Consider the following 27,982-nt stretch of genomic DNA (forward strand, 5'->3'; position numbering starts at 1 on the left):
TGTAGCTATGCCTGGTTGCTAACATGTGGAATGCTAATGTCATTTGGGTCAAACAATGGAAAATACATGTACAGTACACACATTCAAATAAGTTTAAACTATTAATTTTTTAAAACTTACTGTATTTTGCCAATGTTCTGAAATGGCAAGATCCCAAATACAGTTCAGCTGTAGATTTCTTCTGGGACAGATAACTGTTTGATACCTAGTGACCAAGTTTGTTAGTGTAAGCTTTGAGAAATGACAAGTCTGTTTCTAGTTTAGTTTCCAGACAACAGTTTACATCAATCTAATATGATGCCACCAGAATAAAATTTGCACCTGGCACAAAAGATCCCTTAGTGGCTAATCACTGTCTGTTTTTTTCATTTGAAATGGCTCCATCTGGTGTAAATTGCATAGGACTGGTATCGTTAGCTAGGACCCAGGCCTAGTTTGCTAATACTGCTGAAACTGGTTTCATTTTGTTCATCATAAATCCTGTCTGGAAAGCTGTTGACATAGCCAAACTGGTATTCTATTAATTAAAAAAAAATATATATATATATATATATATATATATATATATATATAAACTAAAAATATAATTAAGGTGAATTTATCTCTTGGTACTGCTTAAAAAATACAGCTGATGTTCGAAAGAAGTGTTCAAGTTGCCTATAATAAAAATGAGCCACACAGAGCTAAAGCTGCCAGATTTTCCATAAGGAAAACACTGCATGTTTCCAATAGCAAAACCCAAACTTCTCTAATGTAAAACACAGGCAACAGATTTAACAAATAGTTTGCTTTCACTGCTGGCTCAAAAACACGAAACAAGGAAGACAGAGATTTCAATCAACCGTTAACTTATAAAATTATGTTCCATTTGAATCCTGAAAAACTAATATCAATTAACAAACAAAAAACCCTATGATATGTCAAAGCAAGGTTGTAATTTAATTTGACAAAAGCTATGAAATTAAGAGCTAAGGCTGCTACTCCATCCTTAATTCATGCCGTTGAATCCGAGTTGTCTTGCCACAGGGCATGGAGCTTACTGAACATACTGTATGCATTGTAATACCTATGAACAAAGGTGAGGGGGGAAAAAATATACCACTAATCAGGATGAGGTCCAAAGACTGGATAGCTGTCATGACTGCATTGGAACTCTCTTAGCCAGAAGGATGTGCATTGAGAATGATTTAAAGTACTTCAAAGAGTTGGAACTTGGGTCTTACACAGGAGAAAGTTGTACCAATTTATCTATATGGGTTTAAACCATTTAGTTAAATTAGTGTAACCCCCATGTGTGGACAATCTTACTCTGATTTAAGAATGACTTGTATCATGGGAGTTGCAGCAATTTAATACAACTTTCTTGCAGGACAATGCTTTGGTGCACTGTGACATATCTCTGAAGTGTCACAATAGGAACTGAAAAAGGAGAGTTAAATAAACAGTCTTCTCGTGACTGTAGTGACCACTGGTTGGACCAGGGGCCATATACCCCCTGCACCACCCGGCATAGGAGCTTGTGTCCCATGGATCTGTGAACATTTACTTAGGGCTGAGAATGTTCTATTCTACTTCACTGCCACGAAATTTTGTTTTTCATCAAGTGCTTACAAAAATGACAGCTTTTGCATCCTAACATGAAATTAAAAATTTTAAAAACACAGGGCCATCAGCACCAGCTATGCCAGAGGAGGAGTTAAAAAAACCCTTGGTCTTCCGAAATTTCATCAACTGCAGCCAGCAGAACAGTTGCAGGTGGGCAGAGGCAAAGGCAGGCAGACGGCCTTCCTTTACCTCACCCCAAACCCACTGGAACAGGCTCTCTACCACCACTACCATGCATCCACTCTCCAACATGCCCACCAGTACCAAGTGTTGTGACGGTAGAGCACAGAAACCCACAGCTCCCTGCGGAAACCTCAATAGCCACAGCTAAGGAGCAGAGCAGTAGCAACACCTTTTGAACACACTGAGTCCCCATTCCAAGCTGGGTCTCACCGCATATTCCCTCCTGGAACCTTTAACTCTTTCCCTTGCTCCCTAACACTCATTGTCCTCTACCTAGATTGTGAGCTCTTCAGGGTAGAGACCAAGCCTTGTTTATTTGGTACTGAGAGAAGAAAGAAATCATGGATAGAAATTTTGAATTTCAAAATTTCAAAAACATTTATGTTTTGCTAAAATTAAAAGATCTTTTTTCAACGACAACAGGACCCAAAAGATTCTATTTTTGATCCAAAAAAACAGAGCACCCATTCCACAGTGAGCTGCCATCTCCCCTGAACACTGACTTCACTGCATTGGAGATCTCTCTCACCTTTTTCATAGGTGAATTTCTCCCACAGCAAAGCACTTTGTGAAAACAAGTATTCCACTGTGAGAGGAGTCAACAATCTATTTAAAAAAATTACATTATTTTACAATATATATTTTCCCAGACTTAAACCTCAGAACATTGTGATTTCAGGACAAGATGTTTATTAACCACTCAGAATATGGATTCTTAATGTAAATGCTGCCACAATCACATCTGAACTTGAGGTAGAGGATCTGATACAATAAATAAAAAATAATACTTAGTTCTTATAGGGCCTGATCCACAGTTCTCAAAGTATTTTTAAAAGGAATGTAATTATTATTTCCATTTTATACCTGGGAAAATGGAGATACAGGGAAGTGAAGTGATTTGCCCCAGGTAAGATAGAAGATCAGCAGCAGATGTGAAACTAAAACCCAGATCTCCTGACTCACACTCCAGAGCCTTATTCATTGGACTGTGCTGCCATACAAGACCTCATTTCATTTTCCGGAAACTATTAGCTACAAATTCCAGTACATTTGTAACAGGAATGACCTAACACGGATTTTTTTAAATTACATAATTCTTGCTGAGCCCCTAGAAACCGTCACACCGATGAATGCTTTAAAGCCAAAATACTTCAAACTGTCCTGCAGATAAGAAAGACAATTCTGCAATACAATTTCAGTTTGTTGTTTTTTGTTTTTAAATATAATGTAAGGTTATCTTTAACTATGTGATTTTTTTTAATGTTCTCAAATCCAATTTGCAAGGAATTGTTTGAAACGTATATGCTGCAGCCAGTCAGACAATAACAGTTCTGCAATTATCAGCACCTGCATTACAATTCAATGGGTTTAAATTACTAAGGGGCCATGGCAGATACCCTACTGGCAACAATTAGCATAAAAATGTTCTACAGTTTAAAGCTGTGGGTGGGAATTACAAAAGGTTAACAGACTAAATATAAAAATCTTTTTGAATATAAAATCAATGTGCTTTGTTACTAAAATCTGGGTACTGTAATTTAACCAAAATAGGGTTTAGAGTATCTGGCAATCTTCCATATGCATGAGATAGGCTTTTCTTCGAAGCAAAATGCAGAGCAGCCAATCTGAAAGTTTTTTTAAAAAATGAAACAAAACCTAAACAACTAAAGTGTTTCATATCAATAAAATATTCCAACATGCTATTATATAATGAATATGAAGGAAGGTCTCTAGACAGATACTGAATCTGATTAGATAAAGGTATCAACAATCTTTTCACTGGACATTCAAAGAGGAGGTGTATCATAGTGGTCAAAGCATTAAAAGCTAGAAATTTCTGGGTTCAGCTCAGTTCTCATATTAAACTAACTTCCTCTGGGACCTTCCATCAAGTCACTATAGGACAAATTTTCAAAAGTGGCCTCTAATTCTGCGTGCCTACATTTAAACATTCAAGGCCTTGTTTTTAACAGTACTGAACAACCACAGCTCTCAATTACCTGAACTGGAATTATGTACAGAATGATAGATGGTAATGGAGAAGTTAAATTCGGATTATTAAAGTGACTGAAGCAGAAAGAAGTTTTAATTTCTGAAAACAGCCATAGTGGGACAGACATGCCAGATGGCCATTCTCAGGGACAGAGTATCTCACACGAGGCCCCCCCTCTTGGTCCAGTCCAGAATTATGGCAATGTTATAATTTGCTTTGACGGGACACAGGGTGGTAGATGGTCCTGCAGGAACTTTGATCCTAGATTAGTGAGGACTTTGTCTTTCAAAATTGAGTCATTTCAACGGTCATTGACTAACATGCTCCTTCATTTGTCTCCCATGATGTTTGTCAGACACTGGGGTACATCATTCTTCAGCTCACCTGTATTATAAGATGAATTTCAAGATCTTGTGTTGTATTCACAATTCTTCTTGCTACAGAAAACTGGATGGACTCCCATCAGAGATTCACTGATCAGTCATTGGCCTAAGGGATCACTATTAGAGTAAGCTGAAGAGCTTCATCCCTGACCCCGCAACAATCAAAGCACTTAGCATCTATAGTGCTCATTGTCAGCTGTCTCAGGGAACAAGAGCCCAGGAAAGAGAAGTGAGCACAAGTCCATCACTATAAGGCAGAGTGCAGGGCATTATCTCTAGGCTAACTCAAACCTTTCCAAAGTATTTCAGGAAAGTATGTATCATTATAAATTCTAATTCACAACACACACATTATATGTTGTTTTCAGGACAGAAATATTAGAAAAAGTATCTTATGTATAAAAGTAGCAGTATAAGTGAAAGTGGAGAAGAAATTTGTATAGCAAGAGTCTAATTTCAGAGTGATGCCTCATTAAACGGAGTTAATGGGGATGTGCTTGAGAAACACCAAGACCCCTTTTATCACAATTAGTGCCACATCTCTGGCACTCCCTGTTAATCTAATAGAATCAGCATGTTCAGGACTAGCCCAGGGTTTTTAATTGCAAAATCGGCAAACACATTAATCATCACTTTATAGCCCTGTTGTTGTGGTGGAGAAATGAGATTACAGAAATGTATCAGAGGTCACAGACAGGAGCTCTCACAAGCTTATTTAGACGTTTAGTCAAACAGAGAAAAGAAATACAGACACATCACAGGTTACTGTAAGATGCTCCTTCCTCTTCCCGCTCCACCTCTCACCTTAATTCTTTTATACACATGTGGGCCCAGGTCACTGACTTCAATATGCTTTCCAGATATAAACCTGTACAAGCAGGATTTCCCTTCCCCTTTGGACAGATGGCTTGCCTGCCACAAAGATTTCCCAACATTATAGTGTACTTATTTTTAACAAATGTTAAGACTGAGCAAACCACAGATGGAGAGTGACCTCATAACCTCAAAAATCTTAAGGGGAGAGTGGAATCAAAAATGAATGCAAAAAAGTGTTAACCCTCTGAATTCAAGAGCTGCCATTTACCATTTTTTCACTAGCAGTGATTTCTGGTTAGCAGGCCAAATCTTGGTTACATTTAAGTCAATGAACATTTTCCTAATGTCTTAAATGGAACCAGGGTTGACCCAAAATCAGAATAACCCTCTGTGACCAGGGGGAAGGCTATCATCATGCATTGAACCTTGAGCTCTCTCATGGCTGTGCAGCATGTTTCTATTCAACCACTGCATCTGGAGGCCGATCAGACATTTTTCATAGACTCAAAGGCTATCGGCCAGGTATGTTCTGCTTAGCACAGAGGGATGTAAACCACTGCACTACAGAGGACCTGGGTCCTGGAAAGGAGATTCATCTTGAACCAGAGTAGGAAGTGTTTCTATTCTCTACCTGATACATTTTGTGCCTTAGCAGCTCCGTGAACACTGGAGGAAGCAGGGGGGCTGAATCGGATGCCATTTATGTAAGGTGAATGACTAATCCCTGAATTTAAATGCCACTCAACTCTTTCAGGAACAGAAATAGAGCAAGTAGTGCATATACTACAATAACATAATCCTTTTTGTGCTATGTTTCCTTGGCTGTGTGTCTGTCTAACGAAAGAATGGTGACATACTATCTATACTGGGACAGAACAAAATTATCTTGCTTGAAAAAAATACAGCTGCATTTTATATTTGCCATTTAAATATTTTTAAAAATTGCAATTCAACCCACGAACACAAGATGCCTTTGAAACATTTTGGGAGCTACAATTTTGGGCTCTGGTTGCATAAAGTCCTTACTCAGCTGCTCCCTTGAAGAAATCCGACTCTGAATCCCACTTGCTAAAGTAAGGGTTTAGAGCATCTTGGCTTTGTTTTGTTGATCTTTCCCAGACAGCAGGCAGGATTTTGTCAATTGAATTTCTCATCTTTGGAATGGATTCCCGTTGGCCATCTGCTATAATATGAGTCTGGGGGGCATTAGATTGAGACTTATTTATTTCATTTAGTGCTTTGCTTCTGGGTCAGGTCTTTCTCTCCCCCAAGAGCCAAGATACCAATTCTCGATAAAGAATAGAGGTGGTAGTTTCTATTTTACCCTCCTATCATGAATAATACATGTAATTTATGTGTTTTAATTTTTGCAATGAACACATCTAGCTGCTAGGGTGATAGGTACTGTAGCAAATAATAAAGTAAATAAAATCCAATATGAAAAGCATTCTGATGTGTACATAACAGCAGTAATGTTTTAAAAAGAGAAGCAATAGGGCCTAGTAGAAATGCCACTGGTCTGAGACTCAGGATACCTAATTTATACTCCTGCCATTGGTCTTCTGGGTGACCATGGGCAAGTCACTTTACCTTACAGTGCCTCAATTTCCCCATATGTATAATGGAGACAATGATATCTGCCTCACTTGTAAAGTGCATTATTATTATAAAACAATTTGTATTCACAATTCCTTTATTCATAACTTCCTTCAGGCATGTAAATATTTTCCTCTTGCAGATTATTTTTAATCTGCAAACACAGTTTTACCTGTGCACTAAATGGACTCTAAATTATCATGAAAATTTTTCTCTATGTATTCCTCCAACTAAGCTTCTAATGCCAAAACTTCTTTATATTCACATAAAACTGTGGGAATAAGAGCACTCGTCTGGGAATAGCATTTATAATATTTTGTTCCAGCTGCTGCAGAGGCAGTTGAGGGAGCATTTAACGTGTCCTTTGCGAATCCCATAAAAATAAGCCTTTTATCATTATTTCTGAGTGGCAGATTTTTTAAAAAGTATAGAAACTTAGAATGCAGAAGATTTTCCCCACCTATTGTAATATTAAGATAAGGTTTATAAGCCCCAGAATTGACCTGACAGTGTCATTTTAAGCAATATTAAAAGAAATTACAGTGGGAAAGGAAAATGCTGTATTGCTATTACCAGTGTTACTGAAAAATCTCATGAGATTAACAATGAAACATTACAATAGCCACACTTTGCTCAAATGAGTATAACAGATATCTTGAAATAGTGCACAATATGTCATGAGGTTTACTGTACTGGCTGTGTGATTACACTCTATTCTTTGTTCCTACAATTCACTCAAGGGTGGTAAATGTATATCTCAATATTCCTAGAGCTCATTTACACCAGATCTGAATTTGGCTCCTAGGCCACCTGGTTTCAGGTGCAAGATTGTGAAAAACAAATGGGAAGATCAAAGATTCTTGGGAAGGTGCCACACACAAAAAATAATATTCATAATTATGTGGATTTCAACAATTCCTCATTGCCACAATCCTAATAAAGTTCTTTAAACAACTTTCAAGAAGTAAGGAATATACAGAGGTGTACAGAGAATAAGATTATTGTAGGCATTATGTATATTAGTTTCTCATCCTGTTGCTATAGTAAATCTTAGGTTTTGATATCTGCATCTTTTATTTACAAGAAAGAAGAGTCCAAAACAGAAAGCTTCCAACTGACAGAGTAGAAAGAAAAATCTCTGGAAAAAGACAGATAGCGACAATCTCTAAATCCAGTAAAGCTAAAAGAACTAGTGAGCTTTCCTGGAGTACAGAATCCCAAAAGACTTTTGGAACCTTTAGGAACCTTTAGAAAGCCTCAGTAACTATGGGAAAACTCTATATAGGGCTACGTCTTGGTTGCTTTACACATGCAGGATGAAAGTCTGACCCTACTTAAATCAATGGGAGTTTTGACTTTAATGGTTCCAAAATTTCACCCACATATTTTCTTTCACTGGAAGTGTTGTGAGACAGATTGGATTTGGTCCGCAGCATTCACAGGAGAAAGGATGATTAAAAGAAAGTGCTGATCTAGAAAAAACAGGATTTTTCACACAAAATGTATCATATTCTACAGTGATGGAACCATTCAAGAACCTAGATAGAAGTATGATCAAAATGGCAGTGGACAATGGTTGGCCAAAATAGGTGGTGAATGTTGGTTGAACAATTTAGTTCAGGTAAAAGCAAAGCTATAAATAAAAACAACAAATGGGAGAGAAGTTAAAAATATATCTGTAGGATGTAGAATTCTGAGCTTCTTCAGAGGAAGAGACATGTAAGTACCAGATTTCAAATAATCAAACGTCTTAGGAATTCTTTATTCATCATGGCCCAGGTGAAATAGAGGGTGGAGCTGAAAACCTTTGCAGCAGAACGTTTGTCTGTAGTGGAAATGAATATCATGTCTTCAAAGAAAAATTTGATGATCCTGAGGCAAGCTACACTGATGATGTCAAAAGTTTTAGCACTGAGGACTTCAATGGAGGAGTGGGAAGCATTGATGGGGAGAAGTGGGCTTTGATGTTAGCTCTGAGGATCCGGCAGCAGGCATTAAAGAAAGCAGATTAAGAGCCTGATCATGCTGATACAGAAGTCAAAGGTAAAACTCCTATTGACTTCAAATCTGAGCAGGATCAGACCCTCAATGGTAATTTTAAAGTAGCAGATTCTGATCAATCTATTTTAAAGTAAAAAATCTTCAAGGCAGAATGAGAAGGCTCCTGATTATTCTTTTTATATCAGTGTTTATACTCGTGTCTGACTGGTCAGATGTCTAGACAGAGGACTCCCTACAGTGATTAGAGGTGAGATACTCAAAAAAGGTCTATTTAAAAAAAAGAAAACACAAACACTTCTCTGCTACTTTTTTCTAATAATGTTCAAGGAACGAAAAAAGTATAGTCTCCTAATCTGGTTAGCAAAATTATAACTTGTTAAAAAACAACCTTAACATCAGTGTGAGAGAGAAAGAATGTGTTTATTTTGCAACATGTTTTTAGCGAAAACACTACAGAATGCATGTGACCTCATGTGTTTTCTTTTAAGATATACTCTTTCTTGGAGATACTAATGGTGAGTCAGTTGTTATAGTAACTACCTTTTCATTGAATATCATGCAGAAAGTATCTATGTGGCATCAGATGCTTGTGCTGCAGTAAATTACGCATCCAATCTGTCAAAACATTCTCAGAACATATTTCTTTAGTAAATGTTCAGTCCCCCCTTTTCTGGTTTTCTCAGTTTAGAAATTACAGCCGTGTTCGTCTGTATTCGCAAAAAGAAAAGGAGTACTTGTGGCACCTTAGAGACTAACAAATTTATTTGAGCATAAGCTTTCGTGAGCTACAGCTCACTGGGAACTCCTTGGCCACATACCCTCCCTTTCCCCCATGCCCAACCCCAACACATTGACTTGTAGAAGTTTTTGAGATGTCAAACTCAGTATTGATAATTAGAAGGTCAAGATGAAAGTATATTATGCTCCCCGGTTATTTCCTTAGGAGACAAACACATTCTTTATTAAACTATCGCTGGTGAAACTCTTTTGGTACTATAAAAACTGCTACAAACAATGTATTTTAAATATAAAGATATGCAGAATATCATATTTTACAGATTTGATAGTGAGATCTACTCTTCTAGGACCCGATTCCTCAAAGTTTATGCACATGGTCAAGTATTTTGCTGTACCAGGGTCTCAGGCACTGTGTGAAGAAAGGGAAAGTAGATTGTTGTTGTATTTGGATTTTGTTAATAAACATAACATGGACTGGCAAGAGCTCCAATTGTTTGAATTCCAAGCTATATCGTTTGTTGGTTTTGTATTCTGCGTATGAGGTAACTTATTTTAGCAGCATCTTTATCTTCTGTCTCCCTATTTAAAAAGATGGAGGATAAGCGATGGCTCAGTAGTTGATTTCTATGCCTTTTGTTTCCTATTTAAGCTCAAAATATCATCATTTGAAGTGACATTCTGGTGAAATGAGAAGAGAATCCAAGAGCGTTATAAAACAAACAAAAAATAACCAAAATAACACTCTCCTTTTTGTGATTCAGCAGACTGAGGGATAGGATTGCACATTTAATGGAGGTAGTATGGTAAAACTTTAACAGGCATGAATTAGAGGACAGAATAATTAAAACTGAACACTAATGGCACAAAAACAGAGAGAGAGACAGAGAGAGAGAACCTGAACTTTTAAAAGCACTAATCTGCTAAACAATCAACCAGTGATACGTTTGGGTTGGCGTGAATATGAAAGCTCCATGCATTCCTCATCCTGCTTTCAATTGAAAACTTGTTGCTCAGTCTTATAAATTCCCCAAAATGTAAGATACAACACAATAAATAGTTCTTCGCTCCACAAATATGAGAAATATTTTAGCTGATGCAGCAGAAAATGTGATACTATAGACCAAATTTAAATCAGAGGGATTAAGAGAAGCTGGACAACCAGCAAAATCATATTGCTGTTATCAATGCTTAGAAATCTCTTCTATATTGCACTTTGAAGTCTTGTAAAAACATCAGGAACGTAAGAGGAATATTTTCCCTTAACATGCATACATCACTCCCATTAGCGTTACATCAACTGAAATAAACAAACTAGTACTGCTGCTCTGATTCCATTTGGTAATTTGTCTGGTGATATTTTAAACAGCCATTATTAACTTTTCAAAAAGAGCCTTGGAAAACTATACATATTTCAATGTAAAACTGCTGCTGCTATGCCTGATGTTATTAGAAGAAAACAAAAACTAAAAACCAAAAAGACTCATTTTTACAAAACGAATTTACTTCTCTAACATCAGGAAATAGCTAGAAATGAATTGGTAAATCTTAGATATGTATAACTATATAGTTACTAAGGAGACTCTCCAAAGGAATTACATCTAATCCATCTTTGCTAAATTTGGATCTCATTACATTTTTGAAATATGGAAAACCATCCATATTTGAAATAAAAGGGTACATATGTGTTACTACTATACAACAGAACCTTTCAGAATTCTATTTCACTGACAGTTCATCAATAGTGGATAGAACTGCATGAATTTTCATTATTGCATTATTACATCCATACTCCAGACTGTGGTGCATGAAAGCCTCAAGGACCTCATAATTTACTCATCAACAGAAGTTATTCTTGAGGCATTTTGAGAGCTTGCCAGCATTTCTCTCAAAACCAGAGATGAAACCTGCTGAGAAGAATGAGAGCATAATCAATTAAACAATGGCCAGGAAAAAAATCTCCATGGCGGAAAGTTGCAAACCTAATAGTCAAATGAACCTTTAGGAAGCATTAATTCAAAATGTAAAAGATGTGCTTTGGCCCCACTTCTTATTACATTCTCAATACCTGTCCATACAACAATGTTGTGTATTATGCCTTATTTATTTTGGGTGAAATTCACGGATAGCACTAAGCCCTCTGCACTAGTTAAGCCCCACATAGGGCTGCACCGGGAAATGCAGGTGAAGCCCCCTACACACAAAGCAAAGAGTCTCCACATCATCATCATCCCCACAAAGACTAACACAAAAGCCATAATGACGCAGGATAAAGAAGAGGCCATTGGTTTGTGTTTTGATAGATCCAGTGGCTCTCAATATCCATGCAACTAGCTTGGTGGAGCTGCAGCTGATACGCCAATCCACAGCAGCTATGGGAAAGGGTGGATTTCACCTCCCCATCTTTTCCACGCTCCACCTGCATAAAGCCTAAATGGTCAGCCTTTATGCTGGTGTAGTAAGCCCCATTAGAAGATGACATGATAAAAAATGTACAAAATAATGAAGATAGAATGTGATCTTCTATTTATCTTCTTGTGTCATAAGACAAGAACAAAAAGACATGCAGTGAAAATGAAGGGGGAGCAAATTCAAAACCAACAAAAGGAAACACTTTTCCACAAAATGTGTAATTAGACTGTGGACCTGACTACCACAATACATCATGGAGGCCAAGACTGTAGCAGGATTTTAGAAAAGGAATTAGACATTTAGGGTATGTCTGTACTGGAATTAAAACCCCGCAGCTGGCCCATAGCAGCTGACTCAGGCTCGTGGGGCTCAGGCTAAGGTGCTGTTCAATTTCAGTGTAGATGTTCAGGATTGGGCTGGAGCCCAAACTCTGGGACGCCCCCACTTTGTGGGGTCCCAGAGCCCAAACATCTACACCACAATTAAAACAGCCCCTTAAGCTCAAGCCCTGCGAGCCAAAGTCAGCTGGCAAGGGCCAGCCTTGAGTGTTTAGCTCCAGTGTAGGCATACCCTTATTTGGCTAACAAGAGTAACTCCTGCCCCCCAATCAAACAAAAACAACAAACCTGCCAAGACTTTTGGAAGGGATAAACCCCCTCATATTTAAGGGCATAAAGCACCCACTATAGGGTTAGGAGGAACCTTCCTTGGAGTCAGGTTATCCCTAAAACAGCTGGTGCAGTCCACTTTTGGAGACTGGAGACAGGACTGGACAGTGGTCTGATCCAGTCTGGCGATTCCTATGTTCCATTGTAATGAGTGGAACTCTATGCTAGCAGTGCTAATTAGAAATAGCTACTGTCAGGGCAGGTCCTGGGAATTTATTTATTATTATTACCACCATCTCTGCAGTATGTGGATCCTGCCTTGAGTGAATTCCACTATATGCGTCCCAGTCCACTGTCCTCTTCCCCACTTTTTTTAATAAACAAATGGTCTGTCATTGCAGCATTTTTGCACTAAATTTATTTTTAATTAATAAACAAATGCTGATCTGACTTATCTCTTTCATGCTTTTTCTTCCTTCTCTTTCTCCATTGTCTTCACTCCATCTTTTATACTATTTATCTTGGTGTTTCTTCTCTGGATTATTTCTTCCATACTTATTTTTCTATATTGTACAATAATTGTTCCATGTCCTGCTATCACACTCTTCTTCTGTTGTGTATACTGCCCTTCAATCTCACCCATTGTCCTGCCCTCCTTTCTTTTCTCTTCTTCCTCAATCTCTTCCCTCCTCTTCCTACTCTCTCCCCACTTTCTCCCCCATCACTAACTCTCTTCCCCTAGTACCTCTCTCTTCTTTCCTGTCTGTCACACTCACAAGTTTGTGAAATTACACCAGGGCAGAATGGTCCCATTATTTGTGTCTGCTTCTGTGCACTCACACAGATTGTACTGCATAGGGTCACATCCAGTAGGTGTTCTTCTGAACCAGAAGAATTAAAAATTCATTTTTCTTTTAAATGAAAGCCAAGATACTGCAAATCCTGATGGGATCACCCAAAATATGCTGGTATATTTATGCTCAGTCCAGCTTCTGTCCAAATGAGATCCTCCAATTATGGTTAAAGAGGAATAGAAAAGTGAATTGTTAATTCTGGGTAGGCAGCAGGTAGAAGGATTAGACATAATGAAAGAAAAGGTCAGCTAAGGGAAAAGTAAAAAGTTCCTAGCCCATGCTAATGTCCCCATTGCTCCAGATGGCATAGGAGAATTCTGGGTAAAAGGGAGTATGCCATGCTCTGGAGATCCTCACTCGTGTAATGCCCATACAAAGGGACCATTACAAACTGGCACAATTAAAGCAGCCCTTGGGCTGTTCCAATTTGAGCTGTGGCCCAAGAGCAGTCCCAGGATGAGGAGGTTAGGGTGGAAAGGTTGCTTAGAGTCACATTTGTCTCTCCCATGCCAGGCATGATAAACTCGGATTCAGTGAAGCTGAGCATTTAGCCCACTCTCTAAAGAAACTGAAATCAGCTGAACTAGATGCAAGACTTCCATCCATTCTAGCTGAAAAGAAAAGTGATGTGTGTTCTGTTGAGAGTGACTAAGGAGTTAAAAAATACAATACTGTTACTATTCATAGTTACAAGGACGACCAGGAATCAGTCATCTACCTGACCCTCCCTTTGTGGGAGACAACAGCCTGGATTATGGTTGTTTCAGGAAAGGAGTTAGTTTACAAATATTGTAGTGGGGATTTCAACTCCAGCCTCTCTCTGCTTCAATGTCCCATGAAAGGGAAAAAAATATTTTTACCTCTGACCTGAAAATTCACTAATCAAATGCCCTGGATTGAGCCAGCAAGAGTGAGACCCATTTGTTTAATAACCCTAATCTTGTGGTGATAATTTAACACTGGTTCATGTGGTAAATAAGGATTCTTCTTCATTATCAATATTTACTTTGGTGAGTTAAAAAGCAAAATGACAAATGACAAAAAAAAATTGCACAAACAGGTGATTTTTGAAAACCAGAAGTGTCACACAAGCTGGGGCTATCAAAATAAACCTCTTTGCTACTAAGATAGATGGTGTTTATTTTGTTTTTTCAACTAACTCGTAACTACCACCAGCTTTGTTACTCCACTGACCATATTAAGATGCAAATCATGTATTTACAATGTATCAAGTTATATGGGAGAATTTAATATTACTGTTCACAATAAACTGCCGTGATTAAACTTTGATTCAACTCCCAAGCTTCAGCATTAGGCTCCCATGAATAATTCCAAGAATAATAGGGTGGTAAAGCAATACCAGCATGTTTATAAAGAAAGTGTTAGTTCAATCGTTACTCCCTGTCCTGTAGGAAAACGGAATAACAATCTAAGTACTGAATATATATTTAAGATGAATACACAACTACGACTTACTATGCTGTAATTCCTTCAAGGGGTAATGAGATGGACAAGAGGACATTAGGGCATTAGCATAGGACTTAGGAGTTCAAGTCCCTGATCCATCACAGACTTCCTGTGTGACCATGGGCAAGTCACGTAGCCTCTCTGTGCCTCAGTGCCCCATCCATACAATGGAGATAATAGCACTGCCTACCTCACAGGGGTATTGCGAGGATAAATACCATAAAAGCTGTGAAGACACTCAGACACAATGGTAATGGGTTCCATTTAAATACCTTAAATAGAAACCTTACACCCCAAGAACTGTACATGCTTTCACCAGCAGACTAATTCAAATTACTGTCCTATAATTCCACATTTTTCTATTTTAATTTTATTTATTTCATAGACCTAATATTTAAAAACAACATCAACAAGCAACTTTTCCTCTCCCTGTTCTGTGCACTCCCATTCCTCCTAAATTCTGCTGAAATGGATCCCCTTGAAATGCACCCCTTGTGGTGGTATTTGAAGTGCCATCCACAAGAACGAAACACTTTTTTTCTAATTGAATGAACTGTATGATTCATACATGCATTCACAGATGGGAGGACACAGCAGTGAACTATTTGTGAAGCTTTTTACATGTAATAACTCATATTTTATTAACACAAGAGTCTGATGTATTAAATGGTCAGGAAAGATAAAGGGAAATCTGACCAACAGAGTTGCCAACTCTGGTGATTTTATCATGAGTCTCAAGATATTTTATGTTTTTCTTAAAGCCCTGCCTCCTAAATCTGGGTGATTATGTGAAAATCTCATTTTTTACTTTTTAGAAAGGAGAACATTCTAGTCCTTATAATTACAAAGTAAAGCTTGAAGATGTGGACCCTAATTTCTCAAACCTAGCAGGCAAATAAAAAGATCCCAAATTTACTTTTTTTTAAATCTCATTACTTTTGACACATGGGATTGAGAATACTGGACTCTGGTTCCATAGCCTCAAAATAAGCTCCCAGGTTAAAACTCGTTGGCCACTTCCCAAAAATACACCAGATATTGCAAGCAGCAAGGACAAAACTGAGAGGGGAAAGAAATTAAAGATATATTTCTGCTTAAAAGGTGTTTCAATTAATTTCAATTAAACTGATTTCAATTAATTAAAAATATCTTAAAGGGGCTAGAGGCTTCAGGATCCAACACCTCCATACTTGCTGAAACTGGCACGTTCACTTTACTCAAGACACTGCACTGGCTGCATTTGAAGTCGCAGCCTCTCGCAGAATAAAAGTTGTTACTAGAGATGGGCTGAACCAGCACCAATGCCTCTGAATGCTGGCAGTGGGAGGGTGGGTCCAAATTCTGGGTTCATATTTACATTTCATGGTTTAGGCCCATCTTTCATTCTACCACAGTGAGTGAACTTAGATTGTCTAAGTGATTGTTGCAGCTCCTTTATCTAAATCATTGTGAACCAGTGTGTTTTGACTGAACAAAATAATTGAAGTAGAAGCTTTGGAGAAGAGGTTGTTTTTTATGAAACAGAAATTAAATATTTCTATGAAATTTATTCCATTTATTATAAGAAAGTCAGTGGAAATCACTTCTGCTGTTAAAATGCTTTGAGAGCCACCGATTTGCATTACAAAAGCCATCTCCTTTTTTTTTTTTTTTTTTGAGTTGTTTTACTGCTGTGTACAGATACTTTTTGTTTCTCAGTTAACTAAACAGCTGAGCAGTTGACTAATCCATTTTCTCTACTCACCATCCTCGTTGCTACGGGCATCTCCTGTTCCAAGCAGGGTGTCTGATCTGGATTCTGGCTATATATCTCCCTTAGGGATTGATAAATCAGCCAGTGCAAATCCAGATTTGCCAGATACAGGGACAGCAGCTTTCAGTTCCCAGCTTCCAGACACAGCATCCATCAAAGGATAGTTAATACACTCAAATCCACTGTGAAAGAAAATAGGGTTGACATTTTATTTTGTTTGTGCTGATAGGTTTTAAGATTTTAATAAAATAATCCAGATATAATATGGAATTTACCATCAGGGCCATAAAATATCCAGTGAATGAAAGTTACAGCTGTGTATACATATTGTGATATATATAACATACAGTACTGAGAAACTAGCTGATCTCCCATAATATTAGTCTATCTGATTTGGTCAGCAAACAGTGTAGCCCTAAACCTTTGTACACCAAGTTTATTTGGGTTACTTATCTCATGTCTGTCAGGTCCAGGTGAACTGGTACACAAAGTCACAATGATGACCTGTCCTGATAATCATCATAAAATGATTGAAACTGAGCAGCTTGAAAGAGAATTTTTACTGTGGATTACATTTCATGTGGTAGAGTGCTGCTGAGAGTAAGGACTTTTAATTGTTTAGTTGATAAAAGATATTGAGTAATATTTTCACCTCTGGTCAGCCATTTCCCTTGAAGGAGAAAAGAGAAATATGTTACTCTACAAAATATGTTGAGCAATATGTTGGCTGGGATTTTCAAGGGAGTTAGGGGTTCATACCACTTCAAATTTCAATGGGAACTGGATGTCAAACTCACATAGGCACTGAAAATCCCAGTCATGAATCCTTATTTAGGATCCTAAATATGCAGGCTGATTTTCAAAAGTGCTGAACACTTAGCAGCTCCCATTAACTGTGATGGGAGATGCTGGTTGATCTGCACTTTGAAAAATCATACCACTTATTTAGGATCCTAAATTGGGATTTAGAAGCTTAACTTTAAGGCTCTTGTTTTTGAAAATCTTGGCTCTTATATTTTCATAGTTAAGGAATCCCTTGATTGAGCAGCTATAATTTACTATTAAAAAAAAAATTCTCTCAGACAAAGGACTCCATGTCGTGTTTTGAAGGAAACATACTTAAACAACCATGGGCAACATTTTCAAAAACATAGCAATGTTAGGGGACTTACTTTTTAAAGAAAGTACAGTACATGCACATGTTTATTGTAAACAATGACCTTTCAGTGGCAACCGTGATTTACCAGTTTTTGACAGACCATTTTAAAAACTGATTTTGGAGAAACAAATTACCCAGTGATCAGAACACAAGCTTGGCTTAAAACAAAACGGTCAAAGGGTAACATTTTCACCGTTGCCTAATTGATTTAGGAGCGTAAGTCCCATTTTCAAAAGTGACTTACAATGGAATTAAGGGTTTGTCTACATAGGAAAGTTTTATTAGTTATATCAGTAGAATTACAGTAGTTAAAATAAGGTGTGACTCTAAACCAATATAGTTATACTGGTATAACTTTGCCTATTTAAATTCACACCTTAGTTTAAATGGCCATAACTTTCCCATGCAGACAACCTTTTAGGTTCCTAAGTGCCTAATTTATTTCTGAAAATGGGGCTTAGGCTCATCACTTACTCAATATCTTTTTTCTATCTCACCAGTAATATTTGTAGAATTTAATGTCTGAAAAACAAAATGGCTTCTTTCAAAATACTATATCAAGAAATACTGGCAAAGTAATTCAGATACTTAAGGGAAAACAAAGACTACAGAGATCTACCCCAGGATTCCCACACTCAATGTCAATGAAGATTGCGGTAACGTAAGAGGGAATATAGTCAGAGTTTATGAAAAGAATTAGCCTTATCACCCAGGGCCATGAGCCAAAGGCCACTGAAATCAATAGGATTCCTTCTACTGATTTCAATGAGGATCCCAGTGCCTTCTGGAAGTCATAGGCTTGGGAGTAAGAGTAGAAACTCATAGAAAGTAAGTGGTGATGGCACAAGAAAAATCCAAGAATCTGGCTTGAACTAGATGATAGGTCAAGTACTGCAAGGGAAAGTCAGCACCGATACACAGGAAAAACACCAATGAGTGACTGCAAGACATTTAGTCACTGCACCTTGTGTATTATTTAAGAGAAAATACTTCATGAAATAGATTTTTCCACACACTACGTACAAAGGGGTTTTCACTGGCTTCCTCTCAACTTCTTCAATTAACTTGAATAAGCTGGTAGAAGAACTTGCTGGAATTTGATGGTTTTTGACTCCAGCCCAGATCTCCAAAAGTCGACCATTCTCATCTTCCCATCAAAAGAGCAATAGGAAAAAAAAAATTAACATTTCATAACTGTGTAGTAAAACACTGAAATATTTGTTGCAACTGCACAATATCATCTTACAAGTTTATGCAAAATTTCAGAATCATCCACCTAGTAAAAACACTCTCATCATACTTGTTAGAAAGGGTGATAATAAAAGCTATTGTTCTGTCCAACAGACTGGTGGTCAGTGGTTTTTAAAAAGAAAAATATATGATGAAGGAAGAAGAAAATATTTTTAAAAATTAAGATTTAAGTGTAAGAAAATCTCTAGGAAATCAGGATCTACTTGAGAGAATAATCCAGTGTTATTTTCTTGCTTCTCTTTCATTGAAGCTATTTCAGTCATGATCTAATAATATCTTTGATTAATACCCCATTAATATTTTTTGCTCATTCACTTCATTTGTTAATCCATAGCCTTATATTGTTTATTTGGCAATGCACTCAAAATGGTGTGTCCTTCCATCTCTCAGCTGCTGAGTTTGTTCTTTCAGTATTGTAGTTTCATTTTGTGATGTGTTGATAATAATTGTAATAAAGTTTTCTTCCGACAGAAAAAAATAGATAGTCTGGTAAAAACTAGGGCCAAATTCTGTGCTGGCTTAATTCCACAGAAGTTGAAGCCAAATACGAGTCCAGGGGCAAGGTGAGGAAAATTATACTTTCCGTAGTTCAGCATCCAAAGAAAGCAGATTGCAAAAAGTAATGATCAGAGGAACCCCAGCAGTCGCTGAATCCCTTGCAAAATTTCAAAGAAAAGTTAGCAAACATGCATAATTCTGCAGAGGCCTTAGGTACTCAAAGTTTCCAACCCTCGTGTAGATGAAGCTTGCCAAGAGTCTTCTTTTACTACGCCACGCAAACAACAGAGCTAAAACTGTCATTTGTACTTTCAGTTGGGAGATCACAACCTGAAAGCCAGCTTGTCTTCTCAGCAGGCTGGAACAGTAGTAAAGGCAAATATGGGGAATAAATATTTCAGTTTCCTGGAACATTTTCTATTCAAATTGTGAGAAAAAGAACAAAGACATACTTTAACCTTTCCAGAGGATTCATTTTAAATAACCTCCACTGATTTGTATTTTTGAAAAGCTGTAGCAAAGCTGTCATATTTTCTGAAATACTTATCTAGATACATTCATTCAACTCCACAATGCTGTGGATAGCCTTGACTTCCACAGAAATAATTTTAAATAGAAGGTTACAAAGACCAAGTGAGTTTTAACTGTCAACAGGAAGGTTTTCTTTTCTGAATACAGAATTTAAATGAATGCATTGATTGTGAAAGGGCATAGATTGACAGCACTAGAAAATGACGTCTTCTCTCTCTCCAAACAACAAGTACAGTACAAACTTTATCCCTTCCAATTTATCCTAACACTGACCTGGAGAGAACCCTTCTAGGGCTGAGAGGAGAGTTTTGTCTCTATTCAATCCCTTACCTTTCTACTAAGACTGTCAACAAAGAGACCAGTTAATGTTCTCTAAATATGGGACTGAGACCATCAACTCATGTACACAGGCCACAAACAAGCTGTCAGATGCTTATAAATTTTGGTCATTAATGACCTGGATTTAACTGTGAAAAATTGTATCCCATTATTAATCTTCTTAACACAACAGGCCCACATTGTAAATGACTTTCCACTTTGAGATTCTGAAATAAGACTAGCAAATTATGTGCATATATAATATTAAGTATGGAATTCAGAAATGAAGTAAAATTCATAAATTTTTAGGGACATTGCTAGATTTTTTTGATCTATCAAATGATTCATTTCTTGAGATGCTACCAATATGATAACATTTCCTATGGCATTGATTACTTACATATAATTGTTTTCTGCAAGTAGGATGTGTGTAGATCCTGTGTGTAGATGTGTGTACATCTGTACCTCTGGGTCATGTGCAATGACTTCTGTGGCAAGACATCACACACCCCAAAGATTCCACAAACCATTTCCTTTTAGGAGGCAGCCACATAACTGAGCAGTACAAGGCAAAATTATAGGCCTCATAAAAGACCTTGAACAAAAATTATCGTAACTGTAAAAGGACATTTTAATTTAATGTCATGTTTTGGTATTTTCATTCTCTATTTATAATTGTGAAACATTTTTATATGGCAGAAAATATCTGTAAACATGTTCTTACATTCAGAAACCTCTCCTTCTTCATTCTGTAGCTGGACATGAAGGGTGATAGCAGACCCTTGGATTACATCAATAACTTCCGGGCCCAAAATTACCATCTTCTTTGCTTGAGCTGCAACATTAAATATATTTGAGTTCTTCTCTTATTAGTAGACTTAAAGTGCTCCCCCTCTTTCAAAGAACCCTTGCTCTGGAGCATCTTTTATGATTTTATCTCCCAAACAGATTGATGAACTGATGGTAGTAGACCTTAGGCATCTATAGCCTTACAAATTGCTTATACTTTCATTCTAGATCTTCTTCTCATTGATGGTTGGTAAAAGATGAGCCACTATTTAAGCAATCCCTTTAGTGGATATAGGCCTAACAAAATGTGCAGAAACAGGGCGGGGGTGTTTTAGGTGTGTGTGTAATCTAACTCCTATTGAAGTTAACGGGAATCTCTCTCCATTTGTTTCCACAGGATGTGGATCAGGATCGTAGTGATCAGGAGAGGGATACCTTGATTCCCAACAGCCACAACTTCAGATCCCAGAGAGGTTAATTTAGTACTTCATCCTTCAGAAATAGATGCACTGAGTTCCATTAAATTTACTGTGTGTGATAATTTCAGATGAGAACTTTCAGATTAAATGGTTTTATCTTTGTGTCTTAAGTCAAAATTTCCCTTCCACACCTTCACTGAAGTATGCTTTGTACCACTGACTGTCTCCTTCCATCACAGAGATTGCTGCATTTTAGTAATGTTGTTTATATATATCAGGTGTGAAAAACTTTGGGGATTATGTGTAAAGTACAATTAGAAAGCAGAGGTATGATTTTTGCACTAGTGAACAAATATGTCAGTGGATCAGATATCAATCTGAAAACTGGAATGACAGTTGTCTAGGCTCTGTTTTATTTACAATGCTTGTTATGAGACTGTATCTTAGGGAACAACCCTCCACCAGGAGGGGAATAGGCTAGTTGATCTTTGTTGCTCTTTTCTAGCTCTGATTTTTAGCAGTCGATTAACCTTGTCTCAGTTTCAGATTCTTGGAAAAGTGAACAATATTAATGTCCATTTCACAGAGTCAAGGAATTAAACCAATCCTTTTCCATCTTACATGTGCCCAGGATTACCCTGACTAGAGGTATTAACATGTATAATTATGTGAAAGGGCCATGTGTACTATTTTTTCCTATCTATACACACAACTAAAAATTTCATCGAAGCTTCTATCATCTCAGGTCTTGATTACTGCAACATCCTTCTCTCTGTCCCTGACAAATGCAACCTTGCCCTGCTCAGATACATTCAGAATGGTGCTGCAAAGATCACTTTCCCACCATGGTGCTTTGATGGTCTCCCCTCTCGTTGCATCCTTCCACTGGCTCTCTCATCTCTTTGGCATCAAACATAGAATCATAGAATAATAGAATCATAGAATATCAGGGTTGGAAGGGACCTCAGGAGGTCATCTAGTCCAACCCCCTGCTCAAAGCAGGACCAATCCCCAATTAAATCATCCCAGCCAGGGCTTTGTCAAGCCTGACCTTAAAAACTTCTAAGGAAGGAGATTCTACCACCTCCCTCGGTAACGCATTCCAGTGTTTCACCACCCTCCTAATGAAAAGGTTTTTCCTAATATCCAACCTAAACCTCCCCCACTGCAACTTGAGACCATTACTCCTTGTCCTGTCATCTTCTACCACTGAGAACAGTCTAGAACCATCCTCTTTGGAACCACCTCTCAGGTAGTTGAAAGCAGCTATCAAATCCCCCCTCATTCTTCTCTTCTGCAGACTAAACAATCCCAGTTCCCTCAGCCTCTCCTCATAAGTCATGTGTTCCAGACCCCTAATCATTTTTGTTGCCCTTCGCTGGACTCTCTCCAATTTATCCACATCCTTCTTGTAGTGTGGGGCCCAAAACTGGACACAGTACTCCAGATGAGGCCTCACCAATATCGAATAGAGGGGAACGATCACATCCCTCGATCTGCTCGCTATGCCCCTGCTTATACATCCCAAAATGCCATTGGCCTTCTTGGCAACAAGGGCACACTGCTGACTCATATCCAGCTTCTCGTCCACTGTAACCCCTAGGTCCTTTTCCGCAGAACTGCTGCCTAGCCATTCGGTCCCTCAAACATGAGCTACTCTTCTTCACTTTCAGTGTCCTTCATAGCCTATCCCCACCCTGCCTATCATCTCTCATTCACTACCAAGATGTCAACTCCTGCCTCTGATTGGCACTGTACCAGCTGTCATAATTCACTTGTTAGATTTTCTAACAAGCAGCTTAATGCTTTGTCCCATACCATCTCCCATGTATGGGAGGCACCCCCCATAAGCATCTACAAAACTAACTCATTATTCCCCTTCAAAATTCTCCTTAAAACTCTCCTTTTCCAGGATGCCTACAAAAAACTTGACAACATTAGCCTGCCGGTGTGCGGAGACAATCGTGCTGACCAATACTGCCTCATATTTTCCTTAAACTTCCTCTTCTGTCTGTTACCTACGTGTTGCCTCTTATCTTATACTTGGACTGTAAAGTTTTTGGGGCAGGGACTGTCTTTTTGTTCTGTCTTTGTACAGTGCCTAGGACACTGGGGTCTGCTCCATGACTAGGATTCTTAGGCAGTATGGTAATACAAACAATAATAATTCTACAAATTACAGTACCCTGCTTATTCTCTTCAACTAACTGATTTCAGATTTCTTTCATGCTGCCCCCCACACATGGAACATCTTCCCCAAACAGCTCCAATAGATCACTAAATTGTCCTCTTCAAATCCTCTCTTAAAACCTACTTCTTGTATGATATTTACAACTAACACCAGAAGGGTTGAGGAGCAATCAAGTATAGATGATGTGTACCTTTGAAAATGCTGAGAAGTCAAAGGCTGGATGAGTAATCAAAGGGGATTCCAAGGTGCTGTAACTATGCTTCACATAAGAGATGATTTCCTCTACCCTAGATCTTCTCCCCTTTCCATTGCAAAATGAGTCATGGAGATAATTCTGAAACTCTTTCTAGAGGTCTGACACCATGAGCCATGTGCATCTCCTGTGCCATATCCAGTCCTCAGCTAGAAGAGGAGGCTAGCCTGACTCATGGCCTTTGAAAGAGAAAAATCGAGAAATTCTAGGGGTCTTCTCTCCCCAAACAGCTCTTCTAATTTCATCTTCCATCCAGCCCTAACATTCTAATAGGTTTTCAGCAAATAAATCCTCTTACATATTGCAACAACCATTTCCAGTTTGGAAACCATGATACATTATGTTCTAAAAGCTACCAGAATTTATTGGAAATATAGTACATGATCTTCCAGTTAATTTTTATCTAGGGCGGTTTGTGAAACCATATAGAAAGCAGCTAGGAATATACTGAATAATTAACTGTGGAAGAGATGAATTTCAAGTTGTGACCTCTGCTTTCTGAGCAGGACAATTTAATACTTGTTTTTTTAAAGTCATTATATTGTTATTTTTGTGAATAAGGTAATGGCCTTTAACTCCAAAAATGTATGTGTGATTTGCTTTAAAATGAAAAGAACACATTATTCTTCAAAAAAGGTTCCAAAGTAACATTTTATACTTCACTGTGGTTCTACATTTAATTTGAATTAATAGCTTCCCCCCCACACACAAATGTGCCACTCAAACAGCTACCGCTTTCACTCTTATGAACTACATGTTCCAGGCAAACTGAGTGCACAGAGGAGGCTAACACTATAGCCAGATCATATTAATCAACAGAGAGACAGCCAAAGCATTATGTTGAAGTCTTGTTAATAACTGGACAGCATAATGAATGAACGTACCAGCAGGGTAGCCATTGATCCACAGTCCATCATAGATGACACCAGAACAATGAATTTTAGTGCCCTGGCCATTGAACACATCATTTCTCCACTGTCCCTTCAAATAGAAACACATTGATTTCAAATTTGCAACACAGGCTACTTTATATCGAAGGGATTATTCCAGAGGGTTCTCAATAGCAGAGTGGGTGGCCCTGAAGGTTCTTTATAAATACCCTTCCAACAGTTGTGTGAACATGTTGAATGGGCGACCACACAACAATCAAGGATTACGTGGCACTCCACAGTACACCCTCTAAAGAAAAAGAAGAATCAAGTATTTCTTGCCAAAGGTTTGTTACAGTGGGGCGCTATTATCAGAGGTGCTTCTGTGAAGAAATTACACTGCACTTAAATGCAGAGAATGAGTTACCACTTGGCACATGCAGAATGATGCACCATTTCCTATACAGATTGTGAAGAGTGACACCCTGGGACAAATTCAGTCCCAAAGATTTCAATGACTTACACCACTGCTGAATTTGACCCAAGATATATAATATTATACACAAAGAAAATTGTGTTTGCAAAATCAAGCACTCAAAAGTTGGAATGCCAGAATTGAGCTGCTGTGCAACCATAATTGGGCCCCTGGTATGAATGCCTTATGATAAAATCTTTAATTGCAAGACCAGATATTATTTTTCCACAGGACCTTGGTCTCTTTCAGCGACTGGAACCTTGAGAGCCACAGCACAGAGTAACAGTATTAGGTTGTCATCTTCTGTGTGGACCAGCACTAGAGGGGTATGAGAGACAGACACCCTTTTCTAGTGGGTTTCACAGCTATTTGCGGACAACAGAAGAATGGTGAGACAGTCATAGGCGGGGGAGCAGGAACTCACACTTGCAACACACAAAGACAACCAAAAGTTCAAGTGTGGGAAGTGAAGTGGTACTTCTATAATATTTGCCAATAGCTATATGTAGCATTACAAAAAACGAGAAAGTATATGTTTCAGGCTCTCTCCTGCTCCATGGCACTGACTCCTTAAATTTCACAGGGTGTTAGGAGCTGGAGAATAAAAGTGTTTTAAAGTCTCATGTGATCTCATTTCTGCTATGCTGATCCACTGCAAATTAAAATTTATTTTATGGTAGGTTGTTCAATTTCTGGCTCTGCTGTATGATAAATGGAGGCTGCACAAAACAATGTGCTACTATAACTCTAAATTTGTCTAAACCACCTTCAAATTCCAGATGGATTTAGAGGTTAGAATTCTTCCACTCTTTCCACCTTTAGTAACTAGTATCCAAATTAGAGAACAAGGGCGAGTGAGCACAGGCAGTTAAAAACAGTTCTGCAGAAATATGTTTCTGCAGCAACTCGCTTTATTCTAGTTTTCCCATCATTATTTTAAAGCATTCCATGGAAATAATTTGAAAACGATTTGCTTCAGAGTATAATTGTTAGAAAGCATGGAGTGAAAGTTTCATGATGGACCGGATGGCAGGCTCTTCTCTTGTCCCATCCTGTTAGCAGGTGCTGAAACCCTGCAGACCGATGCCAGCTTATTTTTGTTGATTCGTTGGTGGCAGGTGCAACTCATTAACTCCATTTGGGACAGAGAGGTGGGAGTAGCTCTTTGAGCAAAGAATTGGCTTTTTAGGACAGAAAAATTTCGGAGGAGAAACTACAGGGATAGTCATTCTTGGAAAGAAAGCTTAAGTTTATATATTTGTTAATATTAGCTGAGTTACCAAGAACTACAGATATCAGAAAGGAAGTACATTTGGACTAAACACGGTCTATGTATATAAACTGTACGTATAGTTCTGTATAGAGCAAGGTAAACAAAATGCAGTTATTAGAGCTGTAGTTCTGGGCCTGATTCTGATTCCTTACTCACACTGAGTAACACCTTATTTCACAAGTAGTCCCACTGAAATCAGTGGGACTATTTATGCAGTAAAGTACTATAGAACATGAGTTACAATGTGACCCTTTGCTTTTGTATAACCAGTGCCTCTCTTCATATTGTTAAAATAAGCAGCTCAAAGAAAAGATGTAGCAATCATTTAAAAATGCTGAATATGCCCCAAACCAAAAAATATACTTCTTAGCATGACAACACTTAAAATGGTGCTCACACTTCTAAACATTCACTAATACTTAGTATGAAAGATACCATACAGAAGTGAATTCAATCTCTGAAGTGGTACTGGGGAAACCCAGTAACTTCAGCACTGCTATGTTACTTTCAGGAGAGTAAAAGACCATGATTAACAGAAAAGCAAGGAAACAAGTGTCCACTCAATAATGACACAGGCCTGTGGGAATTTGGCACTGATTCAGATTTAGTGTTTAGCCTTCAGAGGGAAAAATTATTATTATTATTGCAATATAAATGTATAGAAGAATAAGTCATTTTAATTATAAAAGTATGTGGGGGGGGATGAGTTTAGGGGGAAGAGATAATACTATGCAGTGGACTCTTCTGAAAAAAATCCCACCATTTCTATCAGCAGTGTCGTTCCACCCAAGGTAGTGATGGTGGTAACTAATGTAATCACACTACAAGCAGGCATTGCTATTTTTGCAATGGTGTCACTACACCTGCTCTGAGGAAGGTTGGATAACACCGCCATTAAAATGTCAGCCAGCCAGCCACTCCATGCTAGACTAATGTAGCTGCTACCACCTGCAGAGTGGAACTGGTGATAGCAATGGTGGGAAATCGGAAGTTTAAGAGGTTTCACAATAACTAGAAACTAATCGGTTTACTGTGATGTACTGAAATAATAGGAGACTTTTATCTTACTTTACTACATGCAAGTGTGCCATCGTGTTGGGGTGTTTATAGCACACATGCTGGGAAAGAGCTAATATGAGAAACCAATTAACCTTCCTGCTCACACCTGAAGGGTGGGCTAGGCCAAATTAGAGATAGAGCCCAGCTGGGGGAGAATAGGGCTTGTTTCCATAAAGATCTAGGTGAGGCCAGCTGGGGAGAGGGAGTTCTTCCCTCTGTCTAGAATACACCCTGTAAGAAGGTTGAGAAAGGCAGCAGAGCAGTCATGCTACTCCAAGAGTAAGCTAGAAGCCTGACTAGAGACTTGGGCCCTGAGGAGACGTAACTGGCTTCAATCCCTAAGAGAGAGAATGAGCGTGCCAGTCCCTGGAGAGTGGTGTTGTTGAAGGTATAGGAGCTAGAGACAAGGCATGGGGGACAATCTGTAGCAGATGAGGTACACATGAGGAAGAGGTGGACAACTAAGCCCAGCTTGTTTGAAGGCTTGATTT

General features: G+C 38.2%; 1 protein-coding gene across 1 annotated transcript in view; it reads right to left on the reverse strand.

Moving 5' to 3' along the window:
• The window catches only part of MORN1 (MORN repeat containing 1), a 104,606-nt gene that overhangs the window by 57,814 nt on the left and 18,810 nt on the right, over window positions 1-27,982 (reverse strand). The window contains 4 exon segments of the mRNA XM_074933923.1: window positions 16,398-16,588; window positions 18,589-18,712; window positions 20,888-20,998; window positions 24,700-24,796. Coding sequence (XP_074790024.1) covers window positions 16,398-16,588; window positions 18,589-18,712; window positions 20,888-20,998; window positions 24,700-24,796 — 523 coding nt within the window.

Source organism: Natator depressus, chromosome 18 (genome assembly GCF_965152275.1).
Source record: "Natator depressus isolate rNatDep1 chromosome 18, rNatDep2.hap1, whole genome shotgun sequence".
In the NCBI taxonomy this organism is placed as follows: domain Eukaryota; kingdom Metazoa; phylum Chordata; order Testudines; family Cheloniidae; genus Natator; species Natator depressus.